This window comes from Mustela putorius, unplaced genomic scaffold (assembly GCF_011764305.1).
Source record: "Mustela putorius furo isolate JIRA1106 unplaced genomic scaffold, ASM1176430v1.1 tig00000081_pilon_pilon_pilon, whole genome shotgun sequence".
Taxonomy (NCBI): Eukaryota; Metazoa; Chordata; class Mammalia; order Carnivora; family Mustelidae; genus Mustela; species Mustela putorius.
Window position 1 is genome coordinate 589,666 of NW_025421272.1, and position 18,594 is coordinate 608,259.

At 54.1% G+C, this 18,594-nt stretch overlaps 1 protein-coding gene across 2 annotated transcripts; it reads left to right on the forward strand.

The window, feature by feature from the left end:
- Window positions 1-25: 25 nt before the first annotated feature.
- Window positions 26-10,602, forward strand: SLC35E4 (solute carrier family 35 member E4). Of its 2 annotated transcripts, none has more exons than XM_013063487.2 (2): window positions 26-5,407; window positions 9,621-10,602. In XM_013063487.2, exons 1-2 carry the CDS (start codon window positions 4,761-4,763, stop codon window positions 10,312-10,314), a joined length of 1,341 nt encoding a protein of 446 aa, XP_012918941.1. In that variant the 5' UTR covers window positions 26-4,760; the 3' UTR covers window positions 10,315-10,602. The 2 variants fall into 2 exon arrangements, with proteins under 2 accessions (XP_012918941.1, XP_004766477.1); XM_004766420.3 differs by having other exon boundaries at window positions 26-5,379; window positions 9,621-10,198.
- The last annotated feature ends 7,992 nt before the right edge of the window (window positions 10,603-18,594 follow it).

The window sequence follows — 18,594 nt, forward strand, 5'->3', positions numbered from 1 at the left end:
CTGGAGGCAGCACAGGAAGGCAGGGGAGGGGGCTGGGAGGGAGCCCTGCTGGCGGTGCCAACACTGATTACTGTTGAGGGAATATCTCCTTGCTAGATGCTTCCTCGCACAACTCTGAGGTTGTGGGTATTTTTGTTTTCATCTCTGCTTTGTGGATAAGAAAATTGGTACTCAACAAGGGCGTGTGACTCACCCACAATGTCAGGCGGGGGCATGGCTGAGGAGACACAGGCCTGGCCTGAGGTGACCTCCTGGCTCTTGCACTCAAACACTGAAAATTGGGGGGCTTCCATGGTATTTTTAATTACATGGCAGAACCCAGGAGCTTAGAGCATTTTTTTTTCCCCAACACAGGGTACCTCCCCAGGCCTCAGTGGCCTGGGGCCAGGGACCTTGCCTGTTAGTGGGAGGGCCCTGAACTCTGGGCTGACCTCTGGGAAGTAGGGTTCAGGCCAGGAAGACACCCCACATGCCCCACCTCACTGAGGTTAGGAAGGGGGGCCTGCCTTCATGGGGGCTCTCTGATAAGAGTGTTATATAGATGCCTCTTTCTAGAGCTCCAGTTTCAAATATTTGGGGCCTGGGGAGGGAAGGGAAGTAGGTGATTTAAAAAATTCTTATATTGAAACAATCATCAGAATATCAGAAAGCCACACAGAGATGCAGCCTATTTTCAAGATGAAATATCTGAGCTCAGGACCCCAGAGGGCTTGTTCACTGTCCCTCTTGATCACCATCATGGGGGCTTTTCAGAGGATTCAGAACCTGCTCTGGGCTCTGTGGTTCTTCTACGGTCCTGTCAAAGAAGGGTGGAGACTCAGAGAGGGCTGAGTGACCTTGTCCAGGCTGTGTGACCTGGAGGTGGCAGAGCCCAGATCCTCCCCCATTGACCACAGGCCCTAGGTACTTGCCACTTTGGTACCCGGACAAGACAGCAGGTGAGGAAACCACAGGCCCCTCCCACAGAGAGGATACTGGCAGTGGCAGGTCTCAGGCCAGGCTAGAGAGAGGATGGACAGGAACGATAGGGACCCCCCTGCACTGGGCATTTGAGGGTACACAAATGGGGTGTGATCTACCCTCCAAAGGGACTATTTTAGTTGGGGTGTGTTTGGCTCTGAGGAGCAGGAAACTACTGAATCCTACTCAGATCAAAGGATATTGGCTGAAAAAACCCAGCCCACCAACTCAGGGGCAGTCAGGGGTGGTAGGGAAATGGAAGTTAGGGCTCAAATTCTATCACCTCCACTATGCTCACTAGTCTCTGTGTCTTTCCCTCATCAGCTTCTTCTGAGTATGGCCCCAGCAGTGACTCTGTCACCTTCCAGTTCAATTCCCCAGCCCCCTCTCCCTTCCTCAGACTATGTCCCAAAGCCTAGAGAGGGGGTCTGTCCAGCCTAGCCTGCCTATGGATTCTGGGCCCGGTGTCTAGCCTGGCAGAATCTGCTGGACCCTGAGAAGGGGTGTCGGTGAGAGCACAAGCATGTCTGGTGCAGGGCCCCATAGTGAGAATCTGAGAGTCCCTGGGGATTGAGAACCAGGTTTGTGTCCCACCGGCATTTAGATCTGTAGACAGGTCTCTCCAGACAGACCATTTCCCCTCTCTCACAACCCTGGGATGGCACCTGGGTTTGCTTAGCATGTTCATGCCTGTGAGCTCATGTCACAGGTGGGGAAACTGAGGCCCTAGCAGTGAAATGATTTATCTAGGGACATGCAGTGATGAGAGAGGTCTGTCCCACAGTCTCTGCAGCCCAGTTGCTAGAAATGGGTTCTTCTCCTGGTACCCCCCAGAGTCCCTTCCTGAGTCACCTGCTTCCAGGTGGGGCCCCAAAAGGCAGCAGTCGGATGTGAGGGATTTGGGAGTCTGGGCAAGAGCAGCCTGCTTTGGGGGGCTCTGGGCTTTTGGATGGACCCCAAGGACCATGAAACAGCCCCATTTTTGCATAGGGGAAAATCCTGTGGAGAGTCTTGGGGTCTACAAGTCAAGGCAGGTTAAAAACTGGGGCTCTAGGGAGTGTCTCAGTGGCCTTCCGCTCAGGCCATGATCTCAGGGTCCTGGGATCAAGCCTTGCCTCAAGCTCCCTGCTCAGTGGGTAGTCTGCTTCTCCCTGTCCCTTTGCCTCCTCCCCCTGCTCATGCTCTCTCTCTGTCTCTCTCTCAAATAAAGAGAATCTTAGGGGAAAAAAAAACAACAACAACAACAACTTGGGGCTCTGGACCCAGACAGACCTATTCTGAATCCCCCACCTGCACTCAGGCTGCACAGTCCCTGCTTTGAGCTGTGCCCTCAGCCTCTCCCTTGCCCCCCACCACAATGTGGGCAGCTCTGTCCATCCCACCATGCCCAATCAGGCCTCATCTTGAATAATCCTCTAACCTACCCCTTATCAGGCATGGCAGGTAGGAGGTGCTTGGAAGAGCTGTAAACACTGTGTATCACTCCCTGCTCTGAGAAGGTCAGGGTGTTTAATAGTTTTTAAATTACTATAATTTTAATTAAAGGAAACTTCCTGGGAAACTGACAAAATCTGAAAAAGAATATAACCCTTAGGGGGCACTGATTACTCTTCTTCAGGAAGTGGGTGTGCGGGGAGGTTTCCCCTTGGCTAGCTCAGTTCTCTCCCACAACCCCTCCAGGAGAAACCCTGTCTAAATACCCCTTTATTTCAGTTATTGACCTGGATATCCCTTGTCCTAGAATTTGGGCCATTAACCAGCTATTTGCAGGCTCCAGCAGGCATCGGAATTACCAGAGGCAAATGTAAAAATTCAGATTCCTGGGCCCACCAGAGAGCGTTTGATTCACCAGGTCTCCGGTGAAAATGAGGGCGGGTGCCGGAGGTACCGGGTTGGGGAGGTGGAGGACATAGGCTGTGCAAATCCTTGTCCAGTGATTATGATGGAGCTTGCGGGACACTTGTCGTTCCGCGTCTGACCACGAGGCGGCGCCGTGGACCGAGCTAAGTGATTCCCTTTGAGGTCTTGTTCCTCCGGACAGGCTGGTGTCTTCAGGACTTGCTGGTCAGACAACAGGCCAAGGGTGAGCCGTGTTCCGGTGGGCAACTTCTGCAGGGAAGGAAGCCTGACGTCAGAAAAGAGGCTCGCAGCTGGCAGTGGACACCAGCCTGCGCCAGGCATTCCACCTTGGTTTCTGCGCACTTGGACTCCAGAACTCAGAGTCCAGGGTCCAGCCTGGAATGCGAATCAGCTTGTTCTGCTCTGGGGTGTGCGGTTTACCCAACCCTGAGCAAAGAGAGCATCCGTCGTTCAGATTGGAAAGGAGAGACCCAAACAGGGGCAAGGGCTTAGTGGCAGCTGCTCTGGCTCCCAGCCCTCCCGGGGGCTCTTTGTCCTGCTAGGACTTGGGGCAGAGGGTGGACCCCAGGAAGTTTAGCTGTGAGTCAGTTCTGAGTGCCCAGGAGATGGGACAGGGGCTGCTGGCCAGGGATAGATGCTGGCTGGTACCCCGCTTCCACAAATGTGGGTGGCCTTGGTGATTCAGTTTCCCTGTGCCTGCCTAGGAGGGCCGGCCCTGGGCTGGGAGAGGGAGGAAGCGCTGGGAATAGGGAGGGGCTATGGAGGAGCCTTAAGGGACCCGGTGGTCCAACTCTTTTGGATGTTGAGGTCCCACGGAATAACTGTGGCCAGAGATCGAGTGGTTCCGAGACTAGTCCTGGGATGAGGGTCCCTGGGTGGGGGTCCTTGAAGATGCAGTCCCTTGTGAGGCTGGGGGTTTTATCGGGCTCCCTCAAAAAGGCACCTCACTGTCCCCGCCCTGCGTTGGTCTCTATCGGGGGCTTGCCTTGGCGCTGGGTGTGGAGGATTCTGATCCCTCGCTGGTAGGGGAGAGGGGGACAAGCAACCTGGCCACTCCAGCTGGGGGACTCTGCTGTCGGAGGGACTACGTCCTAGGAGGATGGAGGAGGGGCTGTGAGCGGGCGGCTTGGGGGAGGAGCGAGATATCGCTCCTGACTCCGGGGGCGGGGCCTCGCCAGGGGCGGTGCTGGGGGCTCAGCTCAACTTTCCGGGTGGGGCTCAGGTGGTGGCAGTGGAGGCGGGGCTTAAGAGCGCGGGGCCTCGCCCGCCGGGCTGGCGGGGCTGAAGCCTGGCCGGAGCTGCAGCAGGAGCCGCATCGCGGGCCGCCGGGAGCCGGAGCCGCCAGGAGCCGGAGCTGGCGCGCAGGCCCTGCCGGAGCCTAGCCGAGCCGAGCCGAGCGAGCTCGTCTCCTGGCACCGGCCTGAGCGCGGGCCGGTGTGTCAGCTAGCTGCTGGGCCTGGTCGCACTGTCGGAAGAAGCGAGCCGCGACCACCGGGCAGCACCGAGAGCCGGTGACCGGATCGCCCCTCCCGGGCCGGGGCCCGGCCTGAACAAGCCGTAGGTCGCGGAGTCTAGACCGAAGAGAAAAAGGAACGAGGATTATATTATCTAATCGTGGAGTGGGCTTAAAAGCGCGAAGAGTGGGGACTTCACCTGGGATTGGGCAGAGGTTCCTGCAGCGTACTAGGCGAGCTTGAGCACCGGAGAGCCTGGCATGCCAGCCGCTCGGCCTGGGTTTGGCCGTGCTGCAGCCAGGAGCACAGCATAGTACCCAGACCTTAGCTGGCACAGGCCTGGGACAAGAAGCAGTGTCCTCACCTGTCTAAGACTGGGCCCAGGATCTGAGGAACTGGATCCGGCCTGGCCCAGAGTGGGACTCTCTGGTGGCCTATAGCTGGTCACTGGAGAGCTGTTCTCCTGCCCCATACCCACTGGTACGGATGTGTCGCAGCCTGCTGGAGCACCATGATGGCAGGATGACCTCAGCGGAGGCAGTGGCAGCAACTAGTGGTGCACGGGTGGCTGGGTCCCCCGAGTGGCCCCCCGACACCCCCCAGGCCCTTGGGCAGCCTGGCCGGGCCCGGGTGGCAGTGGCAGCGCTGGTGTGGCTGCTGGCAGGGGCCAGCATGTCAAGCCTCAACAAGTGGATCTTCACTGTGCACGGCTTCGGTCGGCCCCTGCTGCTGTCTGCGCTGCACATGCTGGCAGCAGCACTAGTGTGCCGCTGGGGGGCACAGCGTCCCATGCCCCGCCGCACCCGCCGTCAAGTGCTGCTGCTCAGCCTCACCTTTGGTACCTCGATGGCCTGTGGCAACGTGGGCCTGAGCTCTGTGCCCCTGGACCTGGCACAGCTGGCCACCACCACCACACCGCTGATCACGCTGGCCCTGTCGGCGCTGCTGCTGGGCCGGCGCCACCACCCGCTGCAATTTGCCGCCATGGGCCCCCTCTGCCTGGGGGCCGCCTGCAGCCTGGCTGGTGAGCTCCGGACCCCACCCGCGGGCTGTGGCTTCCTGCTGGCTGCTACCTGCCTCCGGGGCCTCAAGTCCATCCAGCAGAGTGAGTGCCTGGGCCACCGGCTGAGAAGGTGGGGTTTGGGGTGGGTGTGTGGCCTGGATGGCCCTGAGGGGGGTATGGCTATTATTCCTTTTTTCCAGATGGAGAAACTGAGGTTCATGCCTTTGTAAAAGGCAGAGACTGAGGCTTAGAAAGGACCGACAGCGCAGAGGATCCCAAGCCCCCAACTTAGGGTCAGACTCCAGCCGATATTTGATAACAGTTGCTGTTGATCTGTCTCACATTTTTTCAAGCCCTTTATCTCATTGGATCGCCACACTGCCCTGATAAAGGAAGTCACTGTATTGTCCACTTACGGGTAGAGAATTGCCCTGGGTCACGTGGCTAGTGAGCAGCAGCGGCAAGATCTGAACCCAGGCAGTCAGACTCCGTGCTGTCCAAGTGGTGTGGTGTGAGGCGTTGGACCCTGAGGGAGATCTGATAATGGGGACCCAGGAGAGAGAAGGAGGGTGAGACCTTGAGCTGGGATTTGGAAGCCGAGGAGTTTGGCTAAAATCTGGAAAGCGCTATGTTTACTGGGAGCTGCAATTTAACAGGCCCCATGCTGGGTGCTGACCTTGAATTGCCATGGCAACTACCACCTTCATTCTCATTTGCTAGGCCAGGGACCAAGACCTAGAGGTCACCAGGTCACCTCACTCCGAAGAAAGGAGATGGGGGGCTCTGGACAAAAGGCGAGTTGGAGGCTCCAGGCCTAGACCCTGTTAAATCCCTGTGTGTGAGGGTAATGCCTTCCTGTCTTACCAAGGGACATCTGAGTCTCAGCCCCACTGTCTCTCTGCCTCAACCTAAGGGAGATGTGGGGGAGGGCAGGATACCCACTCGGGGTGGGGAGGCCTGGGATCCAGCCACGCCTTTGCTCATATTGCAGGTCAACTTTGAGCAGATCTGGGTCTTATCCGGGCCTCAGTCTCCCTATCTGTTCGGAGGAGGAGGATTGGCGTTGATGGAGTCCCATGGGCGTCTTGCTGTGTCCCCCCTTCCTGCCCTGAGATCTGTGACCCAGGCCTGGGAGAAGAAGGAGGGGGCTTCAAGGGACCCCCTAGGCTGGGGTTGGGGGCATCCTGCAGGCAAGGGAAGGTGGAAGTCAGAGCTCAGCCGTTCCTGGCATCTTCAGAGTCAGAACTCGGAGGCCCTGGCCCCATCCTCTTGGGCCCTGAGGCAGGGCCAAAGCTCCCTTCTATTTTTGCCTTCGGGTTACATGAGAACTGGTGACTGAGCTTGGGCCTGAGTTCTGGGCATGAGTCGGCAGCGGGAAACCTGACCTCTTGCCCTCCCACCCCCACCCCACCCCGGGCAAGGTCACAAGGCTGGGAAGGCCCCAGCCTTCAGGCCCATAGCATGCCTGCTTCTCACCTAGGCCTCAGGCATGAAAGAGCAGGTGCCTGGCATTGGTCTGTTTCTTGGCTTGTGCCAGCTCCCTCCTTCTCTACCGAGTGTCAACCACCTGGCCCTCAAGGTGGGTGGGGTGCGTCCTCCAGGCTCCCACAGCATCCTCTGCTTCCCTTGTCCCAACTGTGATGTCCCGTATTGTAGCCACTTGGCTACCTGATTGCATCCCACCAGACAGGAGCGCTGAGAGGACATGGACTGGCTTTGGACATCTCCATGTCCCCCAGTACCCGGCCTTGAGGCCTGGCACAGCCACGTACTCCTTCAGTGGCTAGGTTATTAATGGTTCTGATAGCAGAATTGGCAGACTGGTTAGGGTACATGGGTCAGGGTGCTAAGGAGGGAGCTTAGGAGGCTGGAGGGCACCCCCTTCCCCAACCGAGCTAGGAGCCTGGCAGAGATGGGGGAACAGACTGGAGCCAGGAAGTGAGATGGGTTTTGGACAAGAGGAGGTTTCTACTTCCAGGGGCTCCAGATTCAGACTAGAGTGCAAATGGCAGGCTGAGAGCAGACTCTGTGGAGTAGGGGTGAGAGGCCAGAAGAGGAGCACCCAGGCGGCCATGGGCAGGGCTAGTCATTTCCTTCCAATCTGGGCCACTAGCACGCCAAGGTGGGGCTACGCTCCCAGAAAGGCTGGGAAGTGGGGTGCCAGCTTGCTGAACCCACCTGTAGCAGAGAGCAGTCTGACTTGGTCCCTGCTTGAGCTCTCAGGCTGGTGGGGAGATGCACTCAAGGGGCAGAGACTTCAAGGACAGGAGAAAAGTTCTAGAGCCAAGGTGGGCACAGGTGTGGTCAGGGGTGGTTTCTTTTTCCTGAGGAGACAAGAGGAGAGGGCATTCTGGGAGTGAGAAGCACGCCTTGCCAGGGGCCCAGGTGGCAGCCGGCAGGGGCAGTGTGGGGATCATGACAGCTCTTGTGGAGAGCAATCGCCACTGGGCACCAGGTCCTGGGCTCAGCGCCTCGCACGCTCCCGTGAGCAGGGGTGTTGTCACACACGAGGAGATGAGGCCTAGAGTGACTTGTGTGATATCACACAGCTAGTGATGGAGCAAAGCTGGGCTAAGCCAGCAGCCAGCGGAACAGAGTCTAAAGAACATTTGTCTGTCTGTGGCAGAAGCCTGAGTGTGTTCAGATGCTGAAACAAAATTGCCTTTAGAGAAGAAGAGATTGAAATAGAGGGTTTGATGGGGCTAGGCAGGGAGGGGTCATTCAGAAGGCAGGGCCGTAGGCTGGCATTTGGGGGCCCTGGGTGGGACGAGTGGCCTGTGGCAGAGGACTACTGTTCTTTCCCTTGGCTGCAGGGAGGGCAGGCAGAGGCTGGGTGGGATGCAGAATGGGCAAAAGGCACTGGAGGTGGTGGGGAGGTTAGGACCTTCTTGCCTGGCTACATCACGGAGGCTGAACTTCAAGGTGAAGTTCACCTCAACACCTTCCAATGATGGGACCTTTAACATACAAGCCACGTGCTGCTTGCTTGTAATAGTGCTAAATTGGGAGTGAATGAGCAGGAGGCATTCCAATTATCTGTTCATTTCTAGAAATGCTTGAGCCGGAGGGACTGTTGCCTAGAGAACAAAGCCAAAACATCAAAATGAAACTGAGAGAGAAATACAGTTTTCCTCTTCTAGCCTATGAGTAAGCGCCCCTATGGCTCTTTGGAAAGCGTGTGTCAGAAAATGCACAGAGGCTCCAAGAGCCCCGGGAGGGGGCCTCGATCAATTACTCATCTCTCTCCACTCAAGCTTGGAGAAGGCCCCAGAACATCATCGCTGGTGTGCAAATACTGTCATTTCACCCGAGCAGTGTCTTACTTTGACGATGGGCACTGCTTCCTTTGTGAACAGCTGAGTATTAACATATATAAGCGTAGACACACACACACACACACATGTGCACACTCGGGCACACATTCGCCCATATGCAAGCTGGTACGATCCTCTCTTTGCTTGCAAAACCAAAAGGTTTCCACTTAGTCCTGGATTCATCTTGACAAGACTTAGTGTTGGTAGTAGCAAAAGATGCTGATTATGAGTTCTAAACAGGGAGGGACAGCCAAGGGCAAACAATGACTTTCTTCTTGTTTGCCTGTCATCCCAGGGGTCATAAGTGAATGAAGCAATGAATGAATCCACCATCTGACTCCAATTTATTATCATAAAACTTTTTTTTTTTTTTTTTGGCTAGGAAGTGGCCGAGCTGGGACCTTCTGCTGGCTTGTCTGCTGCTGTGGTGGTGGGCGCTGCGGTGTGGGGTGGTGGGTGGGTAAGGACGGAGATCAAGAAAGGTGGATCAGGGTCACTTGGTACAGGGCCTTCGCAGCTGCTTAAGAACCTAGGCTATTTTTCTTCAGGGTCTGGGAAGCGCCCAAAGATTTTTTTTTTTTTGGAGCCACAGTTCATGTTTTTTTTATCTTTTGGCTATCACAAGCAGATTATCCTTTCAGGCTGTGGAAGGCAGTTGGAAGTGAATGAAAATAGGCTTATTTATTTACCTTTTTACATTGAGTGAGCACTTACCCTACAAAGGCTTTGTGTCCTCTCTGTTAATCTTACAACAACACCATGTGTGAGGTGTTGTTGCCTACCTTTGCAGGTGACACAGAAGTTAAGTGTCAGGTCCCAGCTGGTAAGGAGTGGGTATAGGTCACAGCAAAGGGAACATGGGTAGATTCTGGACTGTCATGGGAAGGAGCAGGAGCTACTAATATCGCCTGAGGGATTGGTGCAGGCTTCCAGGGTGATGGGCCCCGGAGCCCCTGCTGGGTCGTCCAGGTTGTGGGTGGGGGGGAGCTGTCTACCTCTGGGTGCTGATGGCTGTTGTCCTGGTTGCAGGTGCCCTGTTACAGGAGGAGAGGCTGGATGCGGTGACCCTGCTGTATGCCACCTCGGTGCCCAGCTTCTGCCTGCTGGCGGGTGCGGCCCTGGTGTTGGAGGCCGGTGTGGCCCTGCCACCTGCTCCCACCAGCTCCCACCTCTGGGCCTGCGTCCTGCTCAGCTGTGTGCTGTCTGTGCTCTACAACTTGGCCAGCTTCTCCCTGCTGGCTCTCACCTCCGCCCTCACCGTCCACGTCCTGGGCAACCTCACTGTCGTGGGCAATCTCATCCTGTCCCGACTCCTGTTTGGCAGCCGCCTCAGCGCCCTCAGCTACGTGGGCATTGCACTCACCCTTTCAGGAATGTTCCTTTACCACAACTGCGAGTTCGTGGCCTCCTGGGCTACCCGCCGGGCCTTCTGGCAGAGGGACCGGACTGGCAAAGGTCTTTGAGACCAAGGGACCAGCTGGGCTCCCTGGGACAGCCCCAGCCTGAATCCAACCTTGGCCAGTGGCCATGGGAAAAGCAGAGAGCAGGCAGCCACTGGGGCCTTGGGAGAGAGGTGGTGGGGGATCCTTTTGGAAGGACCATCTTGGAGGCTGGAATGGGATTCCCAGAGAGAAACCACCTCCTGTCCCTTGCCTGCCTCTCATCACGGACCTCACTCACCACTGGATGGTGGGTCCAGACCTGGCACAGTCACTGTGCTTGAGGGACTGATTATCACAATGAGCACCAACTACTACTCCAAAAATTGCTGGCCAAACTTTGAAAACCTCACCATGTTCTGATGACGATGATGATGATTCTTGGCGATTGCACAATCCTTCCTCCAGGAAGTGGGGGAGGCAGCTAGGGGGCCCAGGGAAGGGCTTCTTTATTGCTGGGATCCCCTGGGGATTGGGGTCATCAGTGCCAACTCCAGGCAGCTGCTGTAGCCTCACCCCTCGGCCTCCCAATTTTGGGTCTTCCATCCTCAAATAAACTATTTTTGCTTGTAGAACTGTGTCATTCCTCAGGGTGACAGCCAAGGAAATACAGGGAGAGCTCTGGGCCTGCTGGCTGCTGGATCCCCTACCCAGAAACAAAGACATCCCCCCTTACCCATCAGGGCCTGTCTGGGCCCCCTTCTCTTCTGGCCATTGCTCACATTCTTCATGGTGACAATGGTTTCCTCCCTGCTCTGCTCTAGCTTCTCTACTTCACCTTCTACATAGCCCCAGAAGGTTCTTTCTAAAACACACACCTTCTGGAGCTCTATACTGCTCCTGGGCTAAAGTCAGAACTTCCTGCCCCAGACCACAAGACCATTAGGATCTGGCTCCCGTGGCCTTACCAGATTCCTGTCTCACTTCCTTTCCTTGGGCTCTACCTCCCATCCTTACCAACAGGCACCTGGCCTGGGAAGGACAGGCTCAGGGTTTCCTGGCCCTGGTCTCCACCCAGGCTGGCCTTTTGGAGGGGAAGTGGGCCCAGGCTGAGTCACTCACTACCCACCCTGCCTGTGACTCAGAGATGCCGCTGGCCCTGCCCTGTCCCTGTGCAGCCTGGGCATTTCCAGCCTCCCCTCTGAGGCTTGGCCAGACAGGATGGATCAGATGTCTCTGCCTGAGCAGAGCCTCACTAGTACTCTGGACCCTTTTTTCTCTTTCCAGGGAGCCCCCTGCCCAAGTAGGAGCCTCCCTGCAGCACCCTTGCCCTGGCTCCCGGACACCCATGGAATGCTTGGTAGAAGGGTGAGCCTGCCCTGGCCCCCAAACCCCATCAGATCGGAGCCAGCCCTTGGTGGCTATGGGCGCAGGGCCAGGGTGAATTGGAGCCCTGCTTGACCCGGGGGCGGGCTTGTCACCAGACTCAGGACCATCCAGCATTGAGGATATTCCCTCAAGGTCATATTTAAAGCCCTCCCTGGGCTTTGTATCAGAAAACCCGGGCTTGTATCTCGGCCCCCTTCCTCGCTATGTGGACCCTCTCATTTGGTCTCTCGGTGTCATTGGGAGTGGGCAGTGAGGATTACTGGACTAACCGGTGGGAAGGGCTTAATGGGTGATTTCCATCACCGGCCACTGCGCCTCTGGACTCTAGCCTTTTACTAGTTGATTGCCTCGGGCAAGTCACTCCACTTCTCTAGGCCTCAGTCTTTGTACACCGTCCCCCCCCCACCACTTCCCTGCTGGGAAGCCTTGTCCCCAGGAGAACAGAGGTCACGTTCCTTGGGAAGCTCTTTCCTACCCCTACTGCTGTCCTGCCCCATGCCAAGCTGAGTCAAGAGCTGCAGCTAAAGGTCACCCCAGCTCCCTGCACTCAAGTGGGGCACTGAGCCCATCCCACTGTCGGAACTAGTTTGTCACTTCTCTTCTCCACCAGACTGGGCTCTAGAAAGGCCAAGACAGCTGTCCTGCTCACCACTGTCTCCCCAGCACCAGCACAGTGCCAGGCATGGCTAGAGTAGGTGAAAGAGAATACTTGCCAAGAACAGGAGTCAGACCTGGGTCCAAACCCCAGCTCTGGTGTGTCTAAGCTGTGTGACCCCGGGCAAGGGCCTTTGCTTCTTGTGCCTCTGTGTTAAGGGGAGGCAGCAGTAGAACTGAACCCTGGCTAGGTGGGGGGATGGGAGGGTTCAGAGGGGCCTGCAGCGGGCTAAGTGCTTAGCAGTAGTGCCTGAAACCCAATAGGTCCTCAAGAAATGTTAGCAGAATGACTCAAAACAGAACCAACAGAGCTCCTAGTTCCTCCCCAAGGCTCTTCATAGGAGCCACTTCCCTCCAGCCCAGTCTCCCATTGCACACTGAGAGCCCCCCCCCCCCCACCCCAGGGCTAGCTCTTAGAGCACAGTGGGAGGGATGCCCCAGCTCCCACCCCCTTGCCCTGCTTTGGAGGAAGCCGAGGATCTGGGTCTGTGCTGGGCGTCCTGCCATTGTGGATTCAGAACAAAGCTCCGGCCTTGTCTTAGCCCCAGCTGCCAGGGGGCCCCTCCCTGCCTCCCCAGGGGGCCCTGGGATTGTCATTCCAGAGGCCAGAGCAAACAAGGGCTCTTCTTGCTCTCTGGTCTGTTCCCACATCAGCTCAGGGAAGCCAGAAACTCCACCATCGCACTGCCGCTGCTACTTCCTGGAAAGAACACCCGATACATTGGAGAGCCATGGGAGAGGCCGTGAGCAGGCGAGAGCCATGATGTTCAACACATAGTTCTTTCTTTTTTTTTTTTTCAACACATATTTCTTGAGAGTGGCCCTTTAGTTTCCTCTGGATCCTATGCGGAAGGGAAACGGAAGGGGAATTGACAGGTTGTAGAGAGATCTGGGAAGAGGTACTGTGGTCCAGAGGACAGTGGGGACAGTGTCCTGGGCACAGTACAGAGTACCATCAGCTGTGTAACAAATGGGGTAACAAATCATCCCTAAACATTGTGGCTTAAAGCAACACACGTGAATTATCTGACAGTTTCTTGGGTTCGGGTATTTGGGACTGGCTTAGTGGAATAGCTCTGGAAGTCGCCCAGGGCTGTGGCTCATATGAAGGCTTGGCTGGACCTGGAGGGTCCACTTCCAAGATGGGTCATCCACACGTCTGTTGGGGCAGGTGACCTCGGTTCCTTGCCACGTGGGCCTCTCCACAGGGCATCTTGAGTGTCCTCATGACATGGTGGTTGGCTTCTCTCAGAGTGAGTGATAAAGAGAGCCAAAAGCCACAATGTCCTTTGTGACCCAATTTCAAAAGTCACACTCCTTTCTCTAATATCTTCAATTATTGTTTAACTCAAATACTGTCATTTCTCTGATATCTTAGGTCAACCCTACTCAATAGGGGCCTTCCTACCTCGGCTACCCTAAGGGCATGAATACCAAGAAGAAGGGCTCTGTGAGGTCAGCTCAGACTGGTTGCCATATCGGCAAATGTTCGATGTTCATTGAATGAGACCATGAAGGACACAGCTTGGGACCACAGGGAATGAGGCCCCAGGTGGGATTTTGTTGGCACACCTCCATGTCCTCCCAGATATAGCACATTAGGATCCTGCCCACAGTGAACATTTTGGCAAATGTCTGCTCAGTGAGGGCCGGAGGCTGCTTTCTGTGCTCCCCACTTGCAGCCGAGAGGAGGTCTGGGCTCCTTCGTCTGGTATTTGAAGCCCTGGGTGCTTTGTTATCTCCAAGCCCACTCCCTGTGATTCTTCTGGTCTGATGAAGCCACCCCCTGCTGCCTGGGGCTGATGGAACGTTCCAGAATCTAGGCCTCCTTCTGCCCCCTCATCACGTGCGCCTCCCCCTTCTCCCAGCCTTGCCAGCAACCCAGCTGGGTAGATTCTTGTGCATCACTACCTGCTGCATAGACTGAGCATTTCTCTTGGTATGTGAACTTTCTCTAGTGTTCGAATCCTGCCCATGTGCTTTATCCCGGAGCCCAATATCAAAGAAGCCAAAGCTGAGGTTCCTTAGCTGAACGAGGAAGCCCCTCACCCCAGAGGCCCCTCTGCCAAACTTCCCACAAATCTAGTCCAATCCTTATCATATAGTATGAGGAAACTGAGGAGGAGGAAGAGCCACGATGATGAGCTACGTCTGCTCAGGCTGCTGTGACAGGTGCCCCAGGCTGGGTGGCTTATAAATGACAGGAATTTCTTTCTTCCTTCCTTCCTTCCTTCCTTCCTTCCTTCCTTTCTTCTTTCTTCTTTCTTTTTTTTTTTTTTAAAGATTTTATTTATTTATTTGACAGAGATCACAAGTAGGCAGAGAGGCAGGCAGAGAGAGAGGGGGAAGCAGGCTCCCTGCTGAGCAGATAACCCGATGTGGGGCTTGATCCCAGGACCCTGGGATCATGACCAGAGCTGAAAGCAGAGGCTTTAACCCACTGAGCCACCCAGGCACCCCAGGAATTTATTTCTCACAGCTCTGGAGGCTGCAAGTCTGAGCTCAGGGTGCCAGCATGGCTGGAGGGTGGGACCTCTTCTAGGTCACGGTTTTGTATCCTTACATAGCAGAGGGGCTACTCGCTCTCTGGGGCCTCTTTTGTAAGGACACGGAGCCCATTCATGATGGGTACGCTCTCACGCCCTCATCACCTCCCAAAGTCCCTACCGCCTGATACCATCATCTTGGGCATTAGGTTTGGAACATAAAAATTTCAAATATTCAGACCATAGCACAAATCTGATGCAAAGGGGGAACAGCAGGGCTTGAGCCTTATCTCCTAATTTGGGAGGATTCTGCCATTTTCCCTGCCATTTCTACTCAGAGCCAGGATGTGAAGCGTGAAGCTGGGGAGGTCTGTAGGGTCTGGCCCAGGTTCACAGGGAGTGTCACCCACAGAAGTTGCCAGCCGGTATCCCCCAGATGAGGCAGCAAAACTTTTTGTTTTTCTTCAGGGGAAAGCATTACAGATATTTTGCCGAGGGGAATTCTAGAAACACTTGTGGAAAAAGGCTTTTACATGTATTGAAAGCTTTCTGCTTTGGGGTGTCTCTAGGCACCTCTGAGAGTTGGGCAGGAATGGTGATTTATTCTGGATCCTCTGAGAAGCAGACACCAAGATGGAATGAAAGTGCAAGGGTATTATGAGGGCAAACATCTGCCAGAGAACATGGGAAGGGAGCTGGGAAGGCTGGGAGAGATGTAGACCATGATGTAAGACTCTGAGTGGAGGAGAAAGTGAGGTTGGGTGTAAGTGTTCCTGACCACCCTGTGGTCTAAGGAAGGTTCAGCAAGGCCATCAGAGCCCTTGAACCAAGGAAGGCAACCAGAAGAGCCCCCATGTCTCCCAGGAATGGGTCTGCTTCAGTATTCCTGCTGTGCTCGGGAACTGTCTAGAAGGAGCCTGAGGGAAGTCTAGCCTGAGCAGAAATGTGGTGATAGATTTCACACTGCTCTTCGTTGGTTTTACTTGCTGTCATTGGAGGTCTGTGGGACACATCCTCAGGGCCACTACAGATGCCATTGTGACTCCCATTTTTATGGAGTCAGCAGAATTCCAGAAAAATTCCAGGGTCTGCCTGAAGTTACAAAGCAGAATGGAAATCAACCTTTCAACTCTCTTCCAGCTTCTTAAGTGATATAGATCCTAAATCTCGATGTGAGATTGATGGATTCTTAGGGCATTTGGATGTAACATCCCAGGATATAGGTAAGGAGGGTTTGTGTGCTGTAGGGTCAAAAGCTACGTGTCCTTGGGGTTTGTAATGAGATCGCCATCTTAACAAATGTTGTTCAGGGAAATTTCCAGGACCACGAGCATGTCACTATTTCTCTGACAGGGGTATAATGAACTTCACAGAAACTTCTTAAGCCAAATTTAATTCTTTAATTCACCATAAAGAAAGAAAGAAATTCTGTACTTTTAAAGTTGGAAGGTTAAAGGTTCATAAAATCACAGAGACCTGGAATCCCTGCTCCAAGCCAGGATGTTGGGCTGTGAGAATCATTTCATTCTTCCCTATTACTGCATAATACTAAAGCTCCCACATGACCTACTTTTCCTAGGTTGTTTGAGTCAAGGATCACCCTACTGAGTCTGAAGGAACAGAGTGAACTACTTGGGAAAAGGACTTGGACCCTCTCAAGAGCCCTCAGTCTCAACCTCTTCCTCTTAGGATGTGAATTCCTTTTTTTTCCTTTTTAAATATTTTATTTATTTATTTGACAGAGATCACAAGTAGGCAGAGAGGCAAGCAGAGAGAGAGAGAGAGGGAAACAGGCTCCCTGCTGAGCAGAGAGCCAGATGTGGGGCTCGATCCCAGGACCCTGAGACTATGACCTGAGCCGAAAGCAGAGGCTTTAACCACTGAACCACCCAGGTGCCCCAGATGTGAACTCTTTTGATCCTACCACAACCAATTCAGAAAATTAAAAAGAATAATTTAAAAAGGAGGATCCAGGGGCACCTGGGTGGCTCAGTGGGTTAAGCCACTGCCTTCAGCTCAGGTCATGATCTCAGGGTCCTGGGATCGAGACCCGCATCGGCTCTCTGCTCAGCAGGGAGCCTGCTTCCCTCTCTCTCTCTGCCTGCCTCTCAGTCTACTTGTGATTTCTCTCTGTCAAATAAATAAATAAAATCTTTAAAATAAATAAATAAATAAATAAATAAATAAAAAGGAGGATCCAAAACTATATTTTCTCAACTATGAAAAAAAAAATGCATGGAAGGAAATATACCACTATACCAAAATGTTGACTTGGTTATTGCTTCAAGATAGTGTTACAGATAGACTGTATTTGTTTTTCTTTTTCCACAAATGGGCATATATCTTTAAAAATAAATTTCTTAGGGTTCCAATTCTGAGTAAGATAGAGTAAGCATCATCTGTCCTTCCCCCAAACGCAACCAAAAACATGGGACTGAATGGAACAGCTTTCTGAGGACTTGAAAAATGAAATGGTAGCAGGTGGTTTGGGGAAGGGAATCAGAACTTGAAGTATAAACAATCTGGCAGTGAGCTTCCTGTTTTGTTTTTTGTTCCTGTATCTCCTGGCCTGGTCTCAAAGGCAGCATGACTCCTGGAACTGTGCACAGGGCATGGAAGAAAAAACTCCAAGAAGCCCTATCTTCCTGGTCTGAGGAGTAGAAAGAAGGGCCCCTTTAGGACAAAGTAAGAGAACCCTCCCTTTTTTTCTTTTTCCCTTTACTCTTCTTTTGCCCTACTCTCAGGCAAGCCTCGTACTTAAGTTAAAATTCAGGGCAAGGGTGCTTGGGTGGCTTAGTGGTTAAGCGTCTGCCTTTGGCTCAGGTCATGATCCCAGGGTCCTGGGATTGAGTGTCCTGTCCCCCCCCCCCCCCCCCCCCCCCCCCCCCCCCCCCCCCCCCCCCGTCCCCCCCCCCCCCCCCCCCCCCCCCCCCCCCCCCAACCTCCCCCCCCCCCCCCCCCCCCCCCCCCCCCCCCCATCCAGCTTCCTCCCTCCACCTCCTCCCCCCAGAAGCCTCCTGCTCCACCAGAAGCCTATTCTCCCTCTCCCTCTCCCACTCCTGCTTGTGTTCCCTCTCTTGCTGTGTGTCAAAAAAAATTAATAAAATAAATAAATAAACAAACTCAGGGCAGCAACAAGGGCAGGAGCAGCTGGGAAAGCACCTAAAATCCTGAGGGGAATCCTTCCCTTGGACCAAAAGAGCCTTGTTCTAAAAAGTGTGTATGGAGGGAGGGAGCGCGGGTCAGGGGAAGGAATTCCCATTGCCTTTTCTGTCTTTGCCTGGCTCCAGAGCAGACCCAGCCACAGAATGTCTGCAGCAGAGCAGGGAAGCCAAAGGCTCTGATTTCCACATGGAGGACCTGGGGATAGGTAGCCTTGAAGACTCCAAAATGTGGGGGAGATCCTGGAGAGGAAGGAGCTGGGGAAATGGAGCCTAAAAAGTTGCATATGAACTGCCAGGCTCTAGGCATGGATCTGAGTCTAAACAGTATTCCAGTGACTTTCAGAACTAAACTAGGGAGACCACCCAGACTGGCCCCTGGGTGGTACAGAATTAGGATAGATCTAAAGTACATTGCCAAAGTTTGGAAAATTGAACTGACACTGGAACTATGGCCCTTTGAATGACATTCTTTTTCTTTAAGATTTTATTTATTTCTGGGATGCCTGGGTGGCTCAGTCGGTTAGGCCACTGCCTTCAGCTCAGGTCATGATCCCAGGGTCCTGGGATCGAGTCCTGCATTGGGCCCCTTGCTCGGCAGGAAGCCTGCTTCTCTCTCCGCCTCTGCCTGCCACTCTGCCTGCTTGTGCAATTTCTCTCTCTCTCTGACAAATAAATAAATAAATAAAATCTTAAAAAAAAAGATTTTATTTATTTCTTCATGAGAGACAGAGAGAGAGTGAGAGGCAGAGGGAGAAGCAGGGGAGTCTGATGCAGGACTCGATCCCAGGACCCCAGGATCACAGCCAGAGCCGAAGGTAGATACTTAACCGACAGAACCACCCAGGTGCACCAGCTGTGTAGATTTGAAAGATCTTACTGGCTTTATTCAATGATTCATGGATCTGGCAGCATTCAAACTACCAGAAAGAAA